This window comes from Balaenoptera ricei, chromosome 5, assembly GCF_028023285.1.
Source record: "Balaenoptera ricei isolate mBalRic1 chromosome 5, mBalRic1.hap2, whole genome shotgun sequence".
Lineage (NCBI taxonomy): Eukaryota > Metazoa > Chordata > Mammalia > Artiodactyla > Balaenopteridae > Balaenoptera > Balaenoptera ricei.
Genome location: NC_082643.1, coordinates 80,271,945 through 80,291,285, shown reverse-complemented (window position 1 = coordinate 80,291,285; position 19,341 = coordinate 80,271,945). Strand labels below are relative to the sequence as shown.

Genomic DNA, 19,341 nt, shown 5'->3' with positions numbered 1-19,341 from the left:
GAATCTCTGTTTTTAGGCTATCCAATGTTAGCAAGAGACAGAATGGAGGAAGGTAGAAGTGTGTGTTTGGGGGGCGGGCAGGGGGAGGTTGGATATCCTTAGGTAGAAACCGCCCTGATAACCCAAAGACAGCAGCCTACTCTACCTGACGCAAAGCTGGCTGTGCTGGGAGCCTTCGGAAGCTTGGTCCCACAGATACCGTGAAATTCTCTCTCCTCTGCATCCTTGCTCTGCAGTGACACTGGCAGATGCTAAACTTCGGCCTGTCTAGAACACTTAATTAGGTTATAGAGGCTACCAAAAATCCCAAAGTCATCCTAAGAAATTGAAACACTTTGAGATCTGAAACAAAGGTCAGAAGACACAAACGCTAGTTTGATTTTTAAGAGGGAAACCACCAGATAAGGAGGTGGGGTGGGGGAGGTTGGGCGGGGGGATGGACGAGAAGGAGAGGAAGGCAGGTGGGCCCTTGACAATCTGGCAACTCCTCGTCAGTCTCATAAACAACACTGAGATCAGGCATAAAGTGGTCCTGGCTTTCCTTTCTCCAGTAACAAATACTGTATATTCATAAAGGATGATACTGTAATAGACACTGTATATTCATAACCTCTCCCAGGGAGCCCAGTCCAAACCTCCTGGGACATCAGGAGAGCTTTCAGAAAGTTGTCCTTAATGCTGAAGAAAGTTCCCACCTGGGAGTAATGAGGTTGGAGAGAGGAAGGAGATAATTTACTAAATGGGATCAGTTGAACTAATACATGGGCACGTTCAAGGTTTCTCTATTGGTTGCATCAAATTATTACAAAGTAAGGACTGCTGTCTGCCCCCCTGGTTCTCAGTACTGAAGAGGCGGCCTTAAAAACCCAGAGACCCAATTCTCCAAAAAGGTTACCCCAGAAAGTGTGTGCTGGTGATGCGGCAGGGTGACAAAATAAACAGCAGTGCATAGGACTTCACTGCCACCAGCAGGGCCCAGAAGAAGTGCAGGCCAGGAGGAGGCCAGGAGCTGCCTACAGCAGAAGCCCCAGGTGAGAGGCTAAAACTAGCAGCTGAGCTACCTTCACCCTGTGCCCACCCGCCCCCTCTCCAATCTCAAAGATTTGGAAAAGCTATTCTTCCTCACTAAAAGACAGGAGTTCCTGCCCTAAAGCTCAACATAAGGGGTTTGGAGACCAAAGTCCAGTTAAGGCTCTAAGCACGCCCTCCTCACTTCCGCCACCCCACAGCACAATCACACTTCCTTCGTGCCCTGGGATTTGCAGAATTTGGGAGGTGCAATGAAGTGCGGCCCGGAGATGGCAATTTTATGGCTCGGTCCCTTTACATCTCACGTCACCCCGGACGTGGATCAGACCCCTTGCACTGTCCACCTCACGCCCCGACCCCAGGCAACAGTCCCCCATGCGCTCTGGCCACGTCGGATCAGCGTCAGGTGGAGCCAACTCACACTCTGCACGAACTTGGAAAAGCTGCTCCACGCCAACTCTGATCCCTAGCACCTGGCTCCAATCCGTGGCCACCTGCACTTTGCGGGACGTTGCGCGGGGCGGCGCTCCCCGGAGTCTGCACTGGCCTGCGGAGCCCAGGAGCGCGCCAGGGCGCGCGGGGCTCCCGGCATCCTCCCGTGCGGCGGGGCCCCGGAGCCTCCGGGCTGGCGGAATGGCCCGGGAATGCGCCCGGGCGGGAGCAGGAAGTAACCCCTGGAGACTTAGAGACCTCGGGAGGGCCCGCTGCGGAGATCGGCTCTAGGAAATGTTCCCTGACCACGCGGCGAGGAGCACGTGAGCGGCGCTGCTTCGCTATAAAAACCCCCGGCTCTGCTGAGCGTGGGGAGCGAACGCAGCGGCAGGACTCGCCACCTGCGCCAAGAGAAACGGCGACTGTGATACTCCCTCCAGGACGCCCGAGACGGTCCCGAGTTTTGGTGCTTCGATCCCTGGGAGTCCGGGCTCCGTGGTGCGTCTAACTTTGAGGCGGAATTCCCAGCACTTGGGCAAAAAACGCGCAGACGCCGGGATGCGAGCGTTTTTGAAAATGCTCAGGGCTTGTTTGACCTTTAGTAGAGTTGGAGGAGGAGTAGCAGAAATTTCGGGCTAATTTCTTTCAGTTCGTCCACCGAAGAGGCAGCCAGGAGCGCCCGGGCTCGCCCTCAGAGAGCCCCCCGCGCCGAGGGGCCCCGCGCCAGAGCCGCCCTTAATTTAATTAAGTCGCGGGATATTCCTGTGCCCCGCGGGAGGCCGCTGGCGATAAACTCCGGACGCCGTTTGTAGATAAAGTTTGGTCCGCTCCACTTGCCCGCTCTGCCCGGGCCCCGTTGACCGCCCCCTCCTCTAGCGGCGGGCGCGGGCGGGGACATGGCCATGGGCTCGGCTTCCCGGCGCAAAGGGGCGCCGCGCGCGTAGCCGCCGCCACGCTGACCTCCCGCTCCCGCCGGCTACTGCGCTGAGCCCTGGCAGCAAGCGAAGGCTGACGCCCAGAGGGGCAGGAGGCGGCGGTGAGAGGGGCCCGAGGGTCCGTATGGCCGCTCTCCGCCGGCCGTTGGTGTGCGCCACGGAGCTCGCCCGCGTCGCCTCGGGCTCGGAGCGGCTCTGAGCCGCGCCGCCTGCGGGGATCGACCTAGCCGTTCCGCGGAGCCGCGGGCAGGAACCCGAGGAGCGGGAGTCGGCGGCTCTTCCTCCCTGAAGGCAATGTGGCCGGCCGGCGCGGGCACCAGGCTGCCCTGTCCCCGGGACTCTGCGCTCCGGCGGGCGGCTTTCTCTGGGAACCTCACCGCCCTGCCTTCTCACCTGATGCCAGCCGGCCGCAGCGTCCGGGTCTTCATCAGCGCCAACCCTGAAGGTAAGTGCCTCGCTTGCGCTTGTCCGTCTGTCCTTCTATCCGTCTGCGCGGCGGGAGCCAGAGTGCGTGCCATGGCACAGCCGGGCGCGCCGGGCGTCCCCGGGGCTCCCTTTCTCTAGCTAATACCGAGGCTGTCCTGAGCGCTTGGGACTTTAATTTCAATCACTTTTCTTCTTCCCTCGCTCATTCCTTCTGCCTGCTGACTTCCCCTGGGACACCCATTTCTCGCCCCCTGGGTTCTTTTCTCTTGGTCTAAGAAATGTCCGAGGTATTCACAGACGCTTCTGGAAGCTTCATCCTGCCACTCCCCACCCCGTTTTTCTTTTCTTTAGCGGTTTCTTCTCCGAGGTTATCGTGAAACGCAAATAAGACGTCCTCTCGCTCTCTCGGCTCCGCGGCAGATTCCTGAATGGGGGCTCCCTCCTCTGCCACTTGTTCAGGCCGAGGCGAAGTGAGAGCATGGGGTTCCCCGAGGCTTGCCTCTTGCCGGTGTGCTAGTGGGACCCTTTGTCTTGGGGAGCTAAGGAGACCCTTGTGAACCCAAGATCCGCAGAGATCGAGGGGAAACGCTCTGTGCGGTCCCGAAACAGGCTGACGCTGGTTTCCAGGTGGAGCGTTCAGGATGAGTTCATCTCTACAGTTGGGTCTTGGGCTAGATCGCCCCGGTCTAGAAGTTGGCCTTCTCAGTCGTGTTCTAGCTAAAGGCTGGGGACCTGGTAGCTGCTAAATGAAAACTTGTTGATTTATTGCATTCACAAACCACAGCGGCTGAGCTCCGGGTGGTCAGTTTCTCTCTCATCACTACCTATCAATTCCCAGTCCCGAACGTTAACTTTCATTCCCAGTAAGGGAAGAAAAAGTAGGATGCATTTGACTTGGCTTGGATAAAACTGTAAGAGTTGCTCTTTCCCAGAAAAATAAATGTTTGGCCCTAAGATGAGTTTATAGGAGACTGAAATAGGCGTGTGAGATGGGAAACTTGCTACACTCTAACAAGCCTTGGTTCTGACAAAGAAGTAAAGGAAAAAAGAAAGTTAACAGTCATATGGATAGAATCATCATTTCAAAACCCAAGGTTCTGGTTGCTTGTGAAAAGCATAAAGAGGACCTATAAAAAATAGCTTTCTAAAAACATTACTCTTTCATAAAACGCTAGCAGAAATTTCAGGTACAGTTCACCTTATTACAAGGGGATTGGGAAAAGAATCAAATAGATAACCCACTGTGATTAGTATTAGAAGGGCTGTATACTTTTGAGGGAGGGTATGCCTGTCCTTTTATCAGTTTACAACTCAGTTTCACAGCATTTAGTAATTAAGGAGGCTTTTTGAAAGCTGCAGTACATTCTTTAAAATTCCTTTCATCTGAACTATGTCTTGCAGGATTTTTTACTTAAATCTGGATAAAGAAAACTGTGGGGCTGTGCAGCCTGTTGAAGGACCTAAGGAAGTTTGCAACTTAAGTTTTCGGTGTTGTTTTTAAAAATATTGATAAAACAGCAGTATTTGAGAGAATTTAATTTTCCTGAGCTTAACATTTCTTATGAGGTTTTTTTTTTTAAGTGTGCTGATGTAAAACCAGTTAAATAACACTTTTCTTTAAACAAGTTGTTTTTAAATACAGGGAAAAGTCTGTTAATATCATTAGTAGTTTATTTTTAAATTTGTAATTTCTAGGATAAAAATCAGTGATAATGAATTTATATCAAGTTAGCTTAATATTGAATTAATATTCAAGATTAATGTCATTTTTCTTAAGCCAGTACATGTGATTCTATAAATTTTCCCATTTCTTGAAATACGCTAGAAGCTTCAGCGTGTATTAATATTAGAACAGCAGACAAGAGAGGGGGTGGATCATGCCTTCTGGTCACTGAGCTGGGCAGCTTGCACATTGATCTTAAAAGACCAGAAATGTGAATCTTACCTGAGAAATTGCAATAGGAGCAGGACTTCAACTTTATCCCAAATGGAGAGCCGAGGGTATATTAAATAGAAATGACAGAGATAGGTTTTTTTTTTTTTAAGAGCCTGAACATGAAGCTTTGAGATCTCCGTAAATGCTCTGTCAGAGACAGCACTTTACCACCAGATCTTTGTGGATATGACTCAGGAAGCAAATGGTTGTGTTTTGGTGCGATCCCATATTAGATTGTTGGCCAATACTCAAGAGCCTCTCCACTGTCAAATTAAGACAAAGAATATTATCTCATGCTTTTCTTTACAAGCGGGAATCCAGTTTATGCTCTAAATAAAAGCTTCTCTGTGTTGAACTCATAGCAGTACTTTTAAGAATCCAGGAAGGATCTCCCTTAGATTGCTTTACAAAGGTTGTATGAAATTTCCCTATCAGTAATTAAGATAATACATGTTTTTAGAACATAGATTAGCTCAGTCAGTAGTTCGGTTTTCGTTCTCAAACCCTGTGAGGATGGTGGACCAGAGGGTGTTCTCCCTATTTTGCGGATGAGAAAACTGAGGCACCAGGTTAAGCTAGTTGCCTGAACTCATCTAGCAGAATGAAACAAGCTGGAGCCTGCAGGGGCCTCAAAACATCTCTCTTGGTACTTAGGTTCATGCCTGATTTCTGTAAATGTCTTACACCCATATGGTCAAGAAAATCAGCTGGCTGTAGTCAACAATGCTGGCCTTCCTCTTGAAGCCTGACAGCCACAAGAAGCTGAGTAGCAGGAAGGAACCATAGCTGCCCTGACCCACTTTACCCCCATGAAAAGGTAGCCATAGGAGCATTCAAAGAAATGGCAGGATTTTCTGAACTCTAAAGGACACATTCCTATTCAAAAGTATATCTGCATCAGACCTGTCCCCACTGTGTGATAGACACTCGAGAAGAACCAGTGTGGGAGAGGAGTAACTGTCCCCCGTTCTCTTGCGTGGACGGACCTTGGACTTCATCTAGTCCCACCTCCCACCAACGTAGCAGTCCCATCTGTGGCATCTTTATTAATCCTTGGAATTTTTCCAGTCATTTAACCACTGTCTCTCTGCCGGAATGGCACTTATACCTCCTTGGAACAGTGGTTCTAAAGCATGTATAAATTTCTCCACTGTGATTAGCCTGAATTGAATTGTCCGTGAATATGCAGAGGAGAAGAGCCTGCACGGTTCTCTCCCTGTGACTGAAATTGGAGGGGCCTGTTAAATAGTATTCCTCTTCTCTGCTTCAGTTCTTATCCAAGGCTCCTTTTCTTATAAGGACACGTCTCATATTGGGGACTCTACATTCATCATCCCAAAGGCCCCACCTCCAAATATGATCACATTGGGAGTTAGGGCTTCAACATATGAACTGGGTGGGGGGGGGGCGGAGAACAAACACTCAATCCATAACATTCTGCCCCTGACCCCCCTGCAAAATTCATGTCCTCCTGGCATGCCAAATACATTTATTGCATCCCAACAACTGCAAAAGCCTTGTCTTCTTGTAGCATCAACTCTAAAGTCGAAAGCCCAAAGTCTCAACTAAATAATATGTGGGTGAGACTCCAGATAGGACTCATCCTGAAGCAAAATTCCCCTCCAGCTGTGAAGCTGTTAGGTAAGTTATAGGCTTCCAAAATACAATGAGGGGACAGGCATAGGATAAAGTTTTTCATTCCGAAAGGAATGAGAAAACTGGGAAAATTGGAAGGAAGAAAAGGATGAAGGGTTCCAAGCAAACCCAAAACCTGGCAAGGCAAATGCCATTAGGTTTTAAGGCTCTAGAATAATCCTTTCTGATTTGATGCTTTGCCTTCTGGACCTGCTGGGGCGGCAGTCTCACCTTTATGGCTCTGCAGGGAGGGAATCACCCACCCAGGCTCCAGGAGGCCCTGCCCCCAAGTCTTTAGGCAGAGGCCACCTCCCCTGCTGAAGCCCAGGTGATGCCCTCCCCCAACTTTGAAACCAAGGAGGCAGCCCTGATGATCTCTGAATCTTTGGGGTCATTCTTCCTTTGTCTTCGAGAAGAACACATGTTCACAGGCAGTAGCCCTGTGTTTCCAGTCCTGTAGGGCCTAAGAGGTCTGACAGCCTTCCTTTCTGTCAACCTGTCTCCTCCAGTTCACACTGGCCGTGTTTCTGCTGGGCGCGGGGTTGGGGAGGGGTGGGAGGGGCGGTCCATGCTTCACACCTATACTCATTTCTTTACCAAATGGTTGTGTGACCACACCCTTACTGTTCTTTTCAGAACAAACCGCCACATGTTTTTTGCAATATGGATAGGCAGCTTTCAAGATCATCAAGTTCTGATTCCTTTTTGCTTAACAGTTATTACTTCAATTCATCTCTCTTTCTCATTTTACTATAAACAGTTAGGAGAAACCAAGCCAATCCTGCAGTACTTTCTTAGAAATCTCCTCAGCTGAACATCCAGTTTCATTGGTTCTAAATTCTACCTTCCACAAAACACTGTTCAGCCAGTTCTTTGCTACTTTATAAGTCACTTTTTCTCCATTGTCCAATAACATGTTTCTCATTTCTGAGAGTCACCAGAAGGCCTTTGTCGTCGATAGTCTGATCATAATTGTTTATGTATTCTCTGAGAAGCCATCTCTCCAGCTCTCCTCTTTTCTTTCTGCGCTCTTACCAGAGTCTCCTTTAACAGTCCCTTCATGGCGTTCTTGGCTTTTTCTAGCACGCACCTCAAAACTCTTCTAGCCTCTACCCAGTTCCAGAGCTGTTTCTATATTCTTAGATATTTGTTAGAGCAGCACCCCACTTCTTGGTACCAAAATCTGTCTTAATTTCCTAGGGTTGCCATAACAAATTACCACAGATTGGGCTTTAAACAACAGAAATCTATAGTCTTATGATTCTAGAGTCTAGAGCCTGAAATCAAGGTGCTAGCAGGGCTGTGCTCCCACTGAAGGCTCTAGGGAAGAAACTTTCTCTGCCTCTTCCTACTTTGATGCAAGTCCTTGACGTCTGTGGGCTTGTGGCTTTATCACTGCACTCTGCCTCATCCTCGTATGGGGGAGAGAGAACTCTTGTGTCTCATCTGCTAAGGACAGTAGTCCCATGGGACACTACCCTCATGACCTCATCTAAACCATTATCTCCCAAAGGCTTCACCCCAAAATACCATCACATTGGGGGGGTTAGGACTTCAACATGGGAATTTGGGGGGATACAATCCTTCAGTCCATAATAGGTGAAGTCTAAACCTGAAAAAAGACCAAATATTGCCTTTATAACTAATAAAAGCTGAAGCAGGCCAGTACTCCTTGTCTGTGATCCTTTGGGCCAGATGTGATTTTGCAATTCCACATTTTTTTAGATTTAGGGGGAAAATGGTGCATATGCTGTTTATTATTATTAATATCTGATAACCAGATATGAATATGTTTATAAGAAAACATGACTAAGTGCTATACTGTAGAACTTTCTACAATGCTGAGTGTCTTTATCTGCATTATTCTATGTGAGAGCACTATTTAAATATGGCTCTTGAGCTTTTGAAATGTGGCATAACTAAGAATTTGAATTTTTAATATTTCATAGTAATTGACTTAAATTTAAATAGACTCATGTGACTATTGGCTGTTGTATTGGACACATAGCTCTAAGTGGGGTAATAAGGACTGTAAGTGGCGTCATGTCCATCAAGGTCAGGTTTTGCCACCATCAACTCAGGTCACTTCAGGTTTTGCTGCCAGATGAATTGGGGAAAAAATTTGTTTTCAACACTGGGGGATTTTGTGATTGCAGGTAAGGGCTGTGGCTCTTTACTGGGGAATGTGGCTTTTAACTTGAGGCAAGTGGGTTTCCCAGTACTGAACCTCAGAACTGCACAGACTTACCCTCCGCATCACTATCAGCAGTGGACAAAGTCCAGACCCCTCCCCATGGACAGAGTTGAGCCCTCTAAAATTTAAGGTATGGAGGAGCCGAGAAGAATGACAGGTTTACTTACAAGAGAGAAAGAAGGGGCTGGGCTATTTGTGCTCAGATTTTCCTTCCAAATGCATCCATCAGATAAAGACACTTGTCCCCTGAGGAATAAGTGCCGGCCCTGTCCACGGCTACTAGTAGATCCTGTGTGTGTCAGGAGACATCTGGCGTGGAGAGAAAGATACCTCCAATGCCTTTTTTGTTTATCCCATCCCCCCACCCCACCCCCACACACACACAGATTTATGCACTGGTCATCTTTGAAGATTGTGCACTTTTGTCCACAATGTTAATGATCGGATGCTGGGTCCATTCCCACTTAGATTTTTTACTTTACTTGTCTTTGCATCTTCCCTGACTCTCTTCTCCATTCCCTTGGAGTCTTGGTAGGAAAGCTTATTCTCCAATTGGCAGAAGCCGCAGTAACAAGAGAGAGATAATCCCTGCAGTTGCTGCATCCAATGGCCAGTGGCTTTAGCTTGTGCTCCCAGACAAGGGGCAGAACGATGTGCATCAAGAAGTTCACAAGAAACCTATGAATATTCTTCACCATGGTTCTTCTTACCTTTCCTACAATGCTAATATCCAGGCTCCTTATTTTTTCATTGTTTTTATGAGTCATTGGAAAAAATAGTTAAGCACAAGAAGCATATATATACTCTTCTGATGCTACAAGAACATCTTTCAAAGTTAAGAGTCTTAAAGGAAAATATTGTGAACGGCTATTTTATGATAAGTGCACACAGGACATTTATAATAAATGAATTATAAAATTTTAGTGGTTGAGTCTTCAAGTCCTTCAGCAAACATTATTCAGGCAGGAGAGAATACTAGATACAAGTACAGACTTGAGAGCCAAACTAGCCAGGTTTGACGACTCCTCAGTCCACCGTGCAATGCAGGGATTTCTTAAGTTGTTTAACTTATTTGTTCTCAGTTTCATAATCTCTGAAAGAAGACAGTAGTAGTACCTACCTCACAGGGTTATTGAGTAGATTAAATAAGCTAATAGACGTAAAGCACTTAGAACAGTGCTGGACACTTATTAAACATTGTTTGCTGTTATTGTCCTTATTATCTTTATTAGTCTCCACTGTGACCCAGACGCTGCAGGTATGGATATGCGGAGAGGACCAGGGAATTTCGTGCCCTCAAGGGAATGCCGTCTGTGAAGCTATCAGAACTCAGTAGTAAAAACAAAAGCCGTTCCAGATTCTGTAGGAAACAAACATTGTAAGGGTTGAAGGAGTGAAAGTCAGGGCCACCATTAGGCATTTAGGTCACATTGCCAAAGCTGTCACCCAGAGGGCCGGAAAATGTAGAAGCCACTGCCAGGTTCACAGCTGCCGCTGGGGACTGGGTAGCTGGCTGGCTCCTACAAACACGCGCATCTGCCGAACCCGAGTGTCAACCACAGCTGGTGGCAGAAGAACCTCCCTGGTTCCCCTTGCCCTCCAGATCTCACACAGACTGTCCATCTGGCAGAACGGGATTGCATTCGGACCCTGGCCACAAGTACGACTAGGGCCTCCAGGCTTCCAGCCCCTCCACCACAAGGGAGAGAGTGAGAGAAGTGGCATTGGATGTTCAACCCCAAGAAACAGTATCTGGCCCGGGGTGGGAGGGAAAGCATATTCACTCGTTCGCTTATTCAACCACTAATAAGCGAATGAGTGAAGCACCCACTCCATATGGGTGCTGTTCTGGTGCTTAGAATACAACAGTAACAAAACAGGCCAGGTCTCTGCTCTCACAGAGTTTACATGAATCATAAATTATATGTGATGGGCACTGAGCTAAAATATGAGCAGAGCATTAAAGAGACAATGAGGAGGAGTAAGCCAGCTTGGGGCCAAGGATGCGGGGTTGGGAGGGTGCCCCAGAGGAAGGAGTGTAGAGCCAGGGTGTAGAAACTGTTCTATACGATAATTGAATACGAGGCAAAGAGATGGCGAGATCTCTACAAGGAATAGAGAGGGATAATCTTGATTATTCAACGAAGAGCTTTTATCCTTTTGAATAAGAGTGGCGCTGATGTCTTGAGGTGATGGTATTGTTTGTCCCTTGAAAGTGGCTCCTTTAGAATGACATTTGAGAAAGCGTGACTTGGACCATATAGGTACTCTATGTCCAAATAGATCATGACTTTATGGTTTAATAAATCATCTACTGATCTTTAAAAATTCTTGTTACACCATAGCAGTTGTGCATTTGCCATTTTAAAGGGCGTCTGCAAGTTTGTATTTTGTTTCAGTTGTCTGTTGCTGTGTATCAACTTGCCCCAAAACTCAGTGACTTAAACCAGTGATTTACCATTTCTCACTCCTGTGTCTGGCTCCTCTGTGCTCCTCCATGAGGGCTCCCTCGCTCCAGCTTATTCTCATCATTCAGGATTCATTGTAGGGGATTGGCTTCCCCAGAGAAAGGAAGTGGAAGCTGCTGGGCCTCTTCAGGCCTGGGCTCCGGAAGTCCCAAAATGTCACTCTCCCTGCCCCTGCGTCCTATCTATGGGAGTCATTAAGGTGAGCCTAGAGTCAAAGGGAGGGGAAGTAGACCCCATCTCGTGATGTGGGGTGAGGCATGTGCATGCAGGGAGGGGAGGATTTCATGGTGGCCAACTATGAAAGCTACTGAAACTCCCAGTTATAGTGTGTGGTTTCTTTGGCTTGGCTTTGTCGTAATTAGATTAAATGAGATAACACATGAAAATGTAGTAAGCTGATAGCCTGACACATAGCGAGTGCTCAACAAGCGTTACTAATCATAATAGTTGCTGTTGTGATGATGACGAGTTGTTGAGGCTTGACAGTGACTCTGTAAACTGTACCCTAGTAGATCCTCCTACATTCTGAACTGAGGGAAAAAAGACCAAAGAGTTTGCAGATAGGAGATGAAATTATCACCACTTTTGCTGGTAAAGGTAACACCAGAGGATGCTTTTGTACTTCCGAACACTAAACGTCGGAATGAGACCGTCTTCTGCCCCTGCACTGGCAGTGGGGCTGGGGAGGGTGAGGGGCGGAGGGTCTGCTCCACAGAGCGTGGAGTCTGGAGCGGGGAGCACAGCCACGCTGTCTGCGGACAGACGGGTCACTTCCCCGGGGAGAGGGGTGAGCAGGTGGCTTGAGCTGGTTTATTCTTCCCACATTTTCCAGTCAAACAAGTCACCCTTTAACTTCCCACCCGATTCTGGGGAGGGTAAGCGAGGCAGTAAAGAGAGTCCGGGAGTCTCCCGCTCCAGAAGGGCTTCCCTCCCCTAGCACGAATATTCGCTTATTTCGATTTTAACATTCGTACTCAGTGGAAGCCTTCAGTTACCCAGGATCATTTAAATCAGATCATCTAGTTTGACATACCCCAAATTATATCCCAGTGAAATATCTTAATACAAAGAAGGGGAGACAGTGAGCTATAGGGTGTTACATACGTTATATATAAAAGCAGAAATTACATGCAAATATCCATATCAGAATACTTTTGTAAGATAAGTGCTTAGCATGGCTTTGGGAAAAGTCACTTTATCTCTCTAGAAATAATTTGTTTTAAACCACTGAGTTTTGGGGTACATTGATATGCCGCAATAGACAACTAAAAAGTACAAACTCGCAAACACCTTTTAAGATGGTAAATGATAGAATTCCTACAGAGTAACAGGCACTCATCTACAAAGCAGTCGAGTTTGATAAAGTAAGCGGACAGTTCTTTTCAACTCACGAAATGCTTTTAAGTCTCGTTGTTAATGGTCGTGTGATTTAAATAAAAGTAAAACTTGTATTAGTAGATGACTCACAAGGATTCATAGGTGCTGAGTTATGTACAATCTAAAAGAAAATGATATTAACTTAAAGATTCCTTTGTATAACTTCTTCAGAGCTTTAGTTTCCATCATGTTTTCTGCTGTAATTAAACAGAATTCATTCTACAAATTAACATATGTTGGCTGTTGTATAATTAGAAAAAGATTTGTGTGATACTAAATTAATGAAAGGTTAAAAAACTGCAGCTTTGGATGCAATTCAAAGGGAATAATACCCACTTCCAATTAAATACTTCCTTGAAATCTCATTTTCAATCCAGAGTATTTCAAAGACTTTGACATGGGGGTACACTCAAAACAGAGAGCAAAGCCCAGATGTCAGGTGTCTTATTCCAAGAGTGATTGCAGAATCTAACTCAGCAATGAAATCACAAAATTGAAAGGTTATCCTTCATAATGCTGAATCTGATCCATTATGTATAGTGTCATTCAGAGAGATTCTTGCCCCTGAATGTATTTTCTTTAGATTTTATTCTAAGCATGAGCTGCAATATTTGTTAGATAGGCATTGTATACACCAAACTCCTAACTGATTGGTGTGGAGAGTTACAAAGGACCTAAGAGACACATGCTGCTGCCTTTATTTTTTAGACTCATCCATCTAGGAGGCAGGGCCAACACAACTGCCAAAAATATCAGTGCAAACACTGGCTGTGAGAGGGATGTTTATGTGCAAAGGTCAATTGGAATAACTGGAATCAAACTGTCATATCTGATATCCCAGTCAGGCATGAACTGGTCAAGTTTTGTTAAAAGGGTAAGACCAAGATGTATCAAACCTAAGAAAGAGACCTCTCTACTGTAGTGGAGTGGCCAGGGGGAAACTGGTCCAGCTGCAGGTGATGAGAACGAGTCCCTCTGCTGAGACCACTGAAAAGAAGACATGAAAAGAAAAGCTCCCTCTTAAGCCCAGGGTCACTCTCTTCGGAAGCCCAAATAATCTATGTAGAGAATCCACTGTAATAACAGTAAAAGGAATATGCAGGAAAAGTGTAAAAAGATCCAGACCTTCCCACCTCTGAGAAGCTACCATTGGTAGGTATGTATATGCAAACTTGTGGGGGACGATTGCATTCATAAAATAAGAATTTCACAATTTAACGAAATCACTCCGAACTAGTAAGTCTTATAAAGTGGGAGGCTTTTGTCACGTGGCCCCCAAATTTTTTGGCACTCCTCCCTTTGACAGGTGGAAACTATGACGTCTTTCCTTGAATCTGGGCTCTCTGACTGGTTTTGGCCAATAGGATACAGAAGAAATGGCACAGTGCCAGGTTCTGGGCCCAGGCTTTTAGAAATTGGTCACTTCATTTTCTGTCTTTGAAACACTTGTTCCTTAGACCCCAGCCACCCTTGAAAAGATCCCTTGAGAGAAGTGAGCGGTAACACCAAGTTGCCAGCAAGGAGGAGGAGCTATCTTGGAAGGAGTCTCCCCCCACGCCCCCCCCTGCCCCCCCCCCCAGCAGAATCCTCCCAGCAGACCAGTGTTGTGTGGAGCAGAAACCCCTTCTCCACCAAACCCCGCCCAAACTGCAGATCCAAGAGAAAAATGAATGATGATTGTTTTCATTTGTTATGCAGTAATAGATAAGTAAAAGGCATAAAATGAAACAAATGCACTATAGTGTGGACTGGCTAAGGTGAAAGAATTTGGGGGGCAGATCTGGATTTGCATCCAGAGATTTGTTATAATCTTGGTAAAGCATTTAATTTCCTCAAGCTTCATTGCCCCTCAAACTGCTGAATGTTGAGCATAATATTGGGTTGACCAAAAAGTTCGTTCGGTTTTTTCCGTAACTTCTCACGGAATAATAACAATGGTAAATATCTTACAGGGCTAGCATGAGAAATAGATAAGCACCTAAGACAATGCCTGAAAGATAGGGAGGGCTTAAACATTCTAGATCAGAATTTGCTAAAAGCTCTAGGCAATACAGAAAAGAAGAGGTGTAAGGTTACAAGGGAATGAGCATTACTTGAATAACTGCTCTTTTGTAAATTGTGGCATGAAAGGGGTCATTGTTCCTAAATTATGCCACCTATATAATCCTGTAAGCTTTTAGCTAGAAGGGACGAGATAAAAACAGTGTATTTTTTTTTTCTTTTTTAAATTTTTATTTATTTTTGGCTGTGTTGGGTCTTCGTTTCTGTGCGAGGGCTTTCTCTAGTTGTGGCGAGCGGGAGCCACTCTTCATCGCAGTGCGCGGGCCTCTTAACTGTCGCGGCCTCTCTTGTTGCGGAGCACGGGCTCCAGACGCGCAGGCTCAGTAGGTGTGGCTCATGGGCCCAGTTGCTCCGCGGCATGTGGGATCTTCCCAGACCAGGGCTCGAACCCGTGTCCCCTGCATTGGCAGGCAGATTCTCAACCACTGCATCACAAGGGAAGCCCCAAAACAGTGTATTTTTTTTTTCATTTTATTTTATTTATTTATTTTTTAAACATCTTTATTGAAGTATAATTGCTTTACAATGGTGTGTTAGTTTCTGCTTTATAACAAAGTGAATCAGTTATACATATACATATGTTCCCATATCTCTTCCCTCTTGCATCTCCCTCCCTCCCACCCTCCCTATCCCACCCCTCTAGGTGGTCACAAAGCACCGAGCTGATCTCCCTGTGCTATGCGGCTGCTTCCCACTAGCTATCTATTTTACATTTGGTAGTGTATATATGTCCATGCCACTCTCTCACCCTGTCACATCTCACCTCTCCCCCTCCCCATATCCTCAAGTCCATTTTCTAGTAGGTCTGTGTCTTTATTCCTGTCTTGCCACTAGGTTCTTCATGACCTTTTTTTTTACCCTTAGATGCCATATATATGTGTTAGCATACTGTATTTGTTTTTCTCTTTCTGACTTACTTCACTCTGTATGACAGACTCTAACTCCATCCACCTCATTACAAATACCTCCATTTCATTTCTTTTTATGGCTGAGTAATATTCCATTATATATATGTGCCACATCTTCTTTATCCATTCATCTGATGATGGACACTTAGGTTGCTTCCATGTCCTGGCTATTGTAAATAGAGCTGCAATGAACATTTTGGTACATGACTCTTTTTGAATTATGGTTTTCTCAGGGTATATGCCCAGTAGTGGGATTGCTAAAACAGTGTATTTTTTAAATGTTGGTTTAACACATAAATTCAGCCCAAATTATGAGGCATTAAGTTAATAAGTTACATCTTTAAATAATAGAGCAGCCACACCTTATTACTTATTTTCAAAAAAATTATCTGGAAAAAAAACCCACTTTTGAAACCATACGTAGCAAGCAGATTTCAATAAAATGACATTCAAAGAGAATAAAAAGTTAGCACTTTCTCCTTTTAATGTAAGACGTGCTAAAATCTTATACTAAAAATCGTTTCTTTCACACATAGAGTCCCTTTAATGTTGCTTTAAATCCACATGAAGGTTCATAGGTCATTTTTTTAACTCCTTTTAATCTTTTAGGCCTTGATGCACAGTTTGCTTTGCCACAGATGTTCCAAAGAGCATGTTGGCGCCACATTTATGTGGGAAGGACCACTCTTGTTAAAAAATGAGCAGCCATCTTTATCTAGGAAGGATTTCAATACAAATCTCATGTATGATTGTAAACTGTCTCATTCCAAGTGGCTACTATGGTAGAATGCCCCAACCCTTATGTAAGTTGATCATTCTTGTGTGCCTGTAAATGTTACTGTAAGCCTGCATTATACGGAGGAAATAACATAGGCATTCCTGTTGAAGTTTGGGGTGGAGGAGAGTAGAGAGGAGGCATGAAGAGAAGGGAGGAGATGGAGCTCTTGGGTGAATCAGTGCATAAATACGGCCAGGGGTAGATGGTTGATAACTTGAATCTGGAAAGGGTTAATTCATCTGTTCACTAATTCTGCCCTATAAATCTCAGAGTAGCATGGAGTTGAGAGAGAAGGCCCTGGCATCTAAGAATTTTGAAACAGAAACAATTTTTGCTTTTGAACTTTGAGTTTGGTACTCCTTGGAAAGAGCTTGGTACTTCGGCAGTCTAGTCCCTCTTGGGGCAGGAGAGCCAGAAGACTGAGGAGCGTGAGCAGGGCGGAGGGAAGCCAGGAGCCTGCCATCCTGGAGGTACCTTGTATGGTTATTTAAAAAAAAGGAAAACGAGGGCTTAGCCAAATGCTTTGGTACTTCTACCAAGATTTTTAAATATTTGAAACTCACTCTTTGGATTCAGTACTTATTTTCTAATCTTTTCTTTTTGTCGTTCCTTACCATTTTCCTTTTGGAAACTTACACTCTATCTCAACTGTGTCAAAAAGAAAAAAAGAGTTTCACTTTTGCTGATAATCGTGAATAGGATCAGAGCAGACCCATGCTCTGCAGGCGTCTCTAGTGGGTGTATAAGCGGGAGGGAGGGGTCCCTTTTTACACTCTGCTGACCTCAAAATGCGTAAGTAAGTTGCCTCTCTGCCAGCACCTGCTCATGGGGGCAGGGCAGTACAGGTTTCTAGGCCACGAGTTTCATTCGATACCACGACATCCAAAAATCACAACACTAGCATCCTAGATTCAGTACTGCCAAATGTTTACCCGTTGTGTGACCTGGGGCAGGTTCTAGAATGTCAATCTTCCTTTTCTGTCAGAACAAAAAACATCTATATTGTATCAGTGTATCTTACGGAGTTCTGAGGACTAAATTCTAATGTCGTATACACACAGTGAGCCCTATGTAGAAACAAAGCGTTCTTCTTTTCTTAAAACCCTTCCAAATACATGAATCTTAAACCGACTCTAAGCCAATATTAAGTAATTAGGTTCCAGTAAAATAATTAATATTGAGTACTCACACAGAGTAGGTGCTCGAGAAAGACTTGTTGAATTCAAAGTCATCTTAAGAGAAATGAGAGTGGAGAGGAGGTGGGGACAGTCTACCCACAGATGCAGCCTTCCCAGGCGTTCCTGCAGGACCAGCTCTAGTGCACGGAACCCGTCCCCCTAAGTTCCAGTCCCTGTCGCCTCCCACCCTCACCTCCAGCAGAGCCAACCCTCTCTCTGGCAGTATACCCAAACTCATACCTGTATGCCCCCCCCCCCCCCCCGCTCTTCTGGGTGAGACTAGATCCCTACAGGGATGGTTGCAGAGACCCAACCATTGCAGACCCCATCCCCCAGGCTAGAGCTTCCGTGAAGCCACATTCCATGAATACAGCTCCTGATTTTTTGCTGTAGCCACCCAAGGGAGAGGAAAATTGGCGGAGAAGGGCGTCTTCCTCTCAGGAAAGCAGGGACTGAAGGATGATGAGGTGAGAAGAGATTTCTGCCATGAAACCAGACAACAGCAGTGCAGTTTTAAGTTCCCGTGCAATTCTCACAAAAACAATGAGAAATCAGATACTGCTAATGTTATGGTCTAGCTGCAGTGTGACTTTGGGGACCAGTTAGGAAGCTTGCCACTTTCTGTAACATTATCTTTATGGCAAGTTTCATTTTGTGTTCCATTTAAATCATGCGCAGTCAGGCTTGCGTATCAGCCATTTAGAAGTTGGAGAGATTTGTGCGTTTTCGCTAGAGAACTTTCTCGTTTTCTAATAGCCTGTGTGTGCGTGTAGTATAATGTTTGTGTCCTAGAGGCCACCTGCGGTTAGGAGGCATGAAATGGACTGAAACGTTTTGCCTTCTACTTTTGGTTTGGACAGTACCTCTGCTACCTTGGGCAGTTCTCCCTGGGACTCTTTTCCTCACCTGTAGAATGAGGTAGATGAAAAACAGGATTTCTGGGACCTCTTTCAGCTTCAGGATTACATTACTCCATTTCTTTGAAACTCCACAGCAGTTCCATTTTGTTTTATTTGTTTTTAGGAAGAGGAAGTGTGGGCTCTAGCTCCTACCTTTGTGAACAATTACTCTATCGTCGGAAAAATGATAATAATATCCCCTGACCTCCTTGACTCAGATGTTTGTCATGATAATGGATGGAGAAGCACTTCTGAAACTGCAGTGTACTACAGAAGTAAACACTGTTGATTATTTGAATGTCGAAAGTACAGCAGAGGACAACCAAGTCAGTGGGAAACCTCACCAGGATTTAGAAACCCTTCCCACCTGTTCAGTATTAAAACTGGAGAGTATGAGTAGGATGAAATAAGCATAAATGTCCTCTTCTTCAGGCCTACAAATGAGACTTTTAGGTTGACAAACTTGTTGGGCCTTTGGGTGAGGTGGTTGCATATAAACTCCTGGAGAGAAGGGGTTGCATCTCCACCCTGAACTGTGTGATGGGATTCATCATGTGTGTACATCCAACACATGATACACACGGGGACTAGTGAGTGATCGAGCTTAAAGGTTCACAATCTGGAACTGGAAACACTTGAGTTTGAGACCTTGCTCTGTGCCATTTTCTGACTCGGTGACCTTAAGCAAGTTATTTAAGCAAATCTACAATTAGAGAAATTTTCTCTAAAATTGAACATATCATAGGATTCTTATGAGGCTTAAATAAGATAAAGCTTGTGAAATGCTTATCACCTGCCTGGCACATAATAAGTCCTCATTAAGTGTTAACTAGGTTTATTTTTATCATTGTTGTTATTTATTAGCTCCATTATCTCCTTACCTAGCAGAGGCTGACAACTCAGTTAGTTAAAGAGGTGACATCAAGCCTGGCTCAACTAGCTGGCAGTCATTAAAAAAAACAAAAACAAACTCATCTGCTAGTGGTATCTTTGTTGCCCACTCAAGTAGAAGAGGGAAAGATATGTGACATGATGATACAGTTGGGAAACATTTATATTCTATTTGTTTATATTAAGCCAGAATG

General features: G+C 45.3%; 1 protein-coding gene across 1 annotated transcript in view; it reads left to right on the top strand.

Moving 5' to 3' along the window:
- The first annotated feature begins 2,690 nt into the window (after positions 1-2,690).
- Positions 2,691-19,341, top strand: part of NWD2 (NACHT and WD repeat domain containing 2) — a 189,567-nt gene continuing 172,916 nt past the window's right edge. The window contains exon 1 of the mRNA XM_059924151.1: positions 2,691-2,841. Coding sequence (XP_059780134.1) covers positions 2,691-2,841 — 151 coding nt within the window. The remainder of the gene's footprint in view (positions 2,842-19,341) is intronic.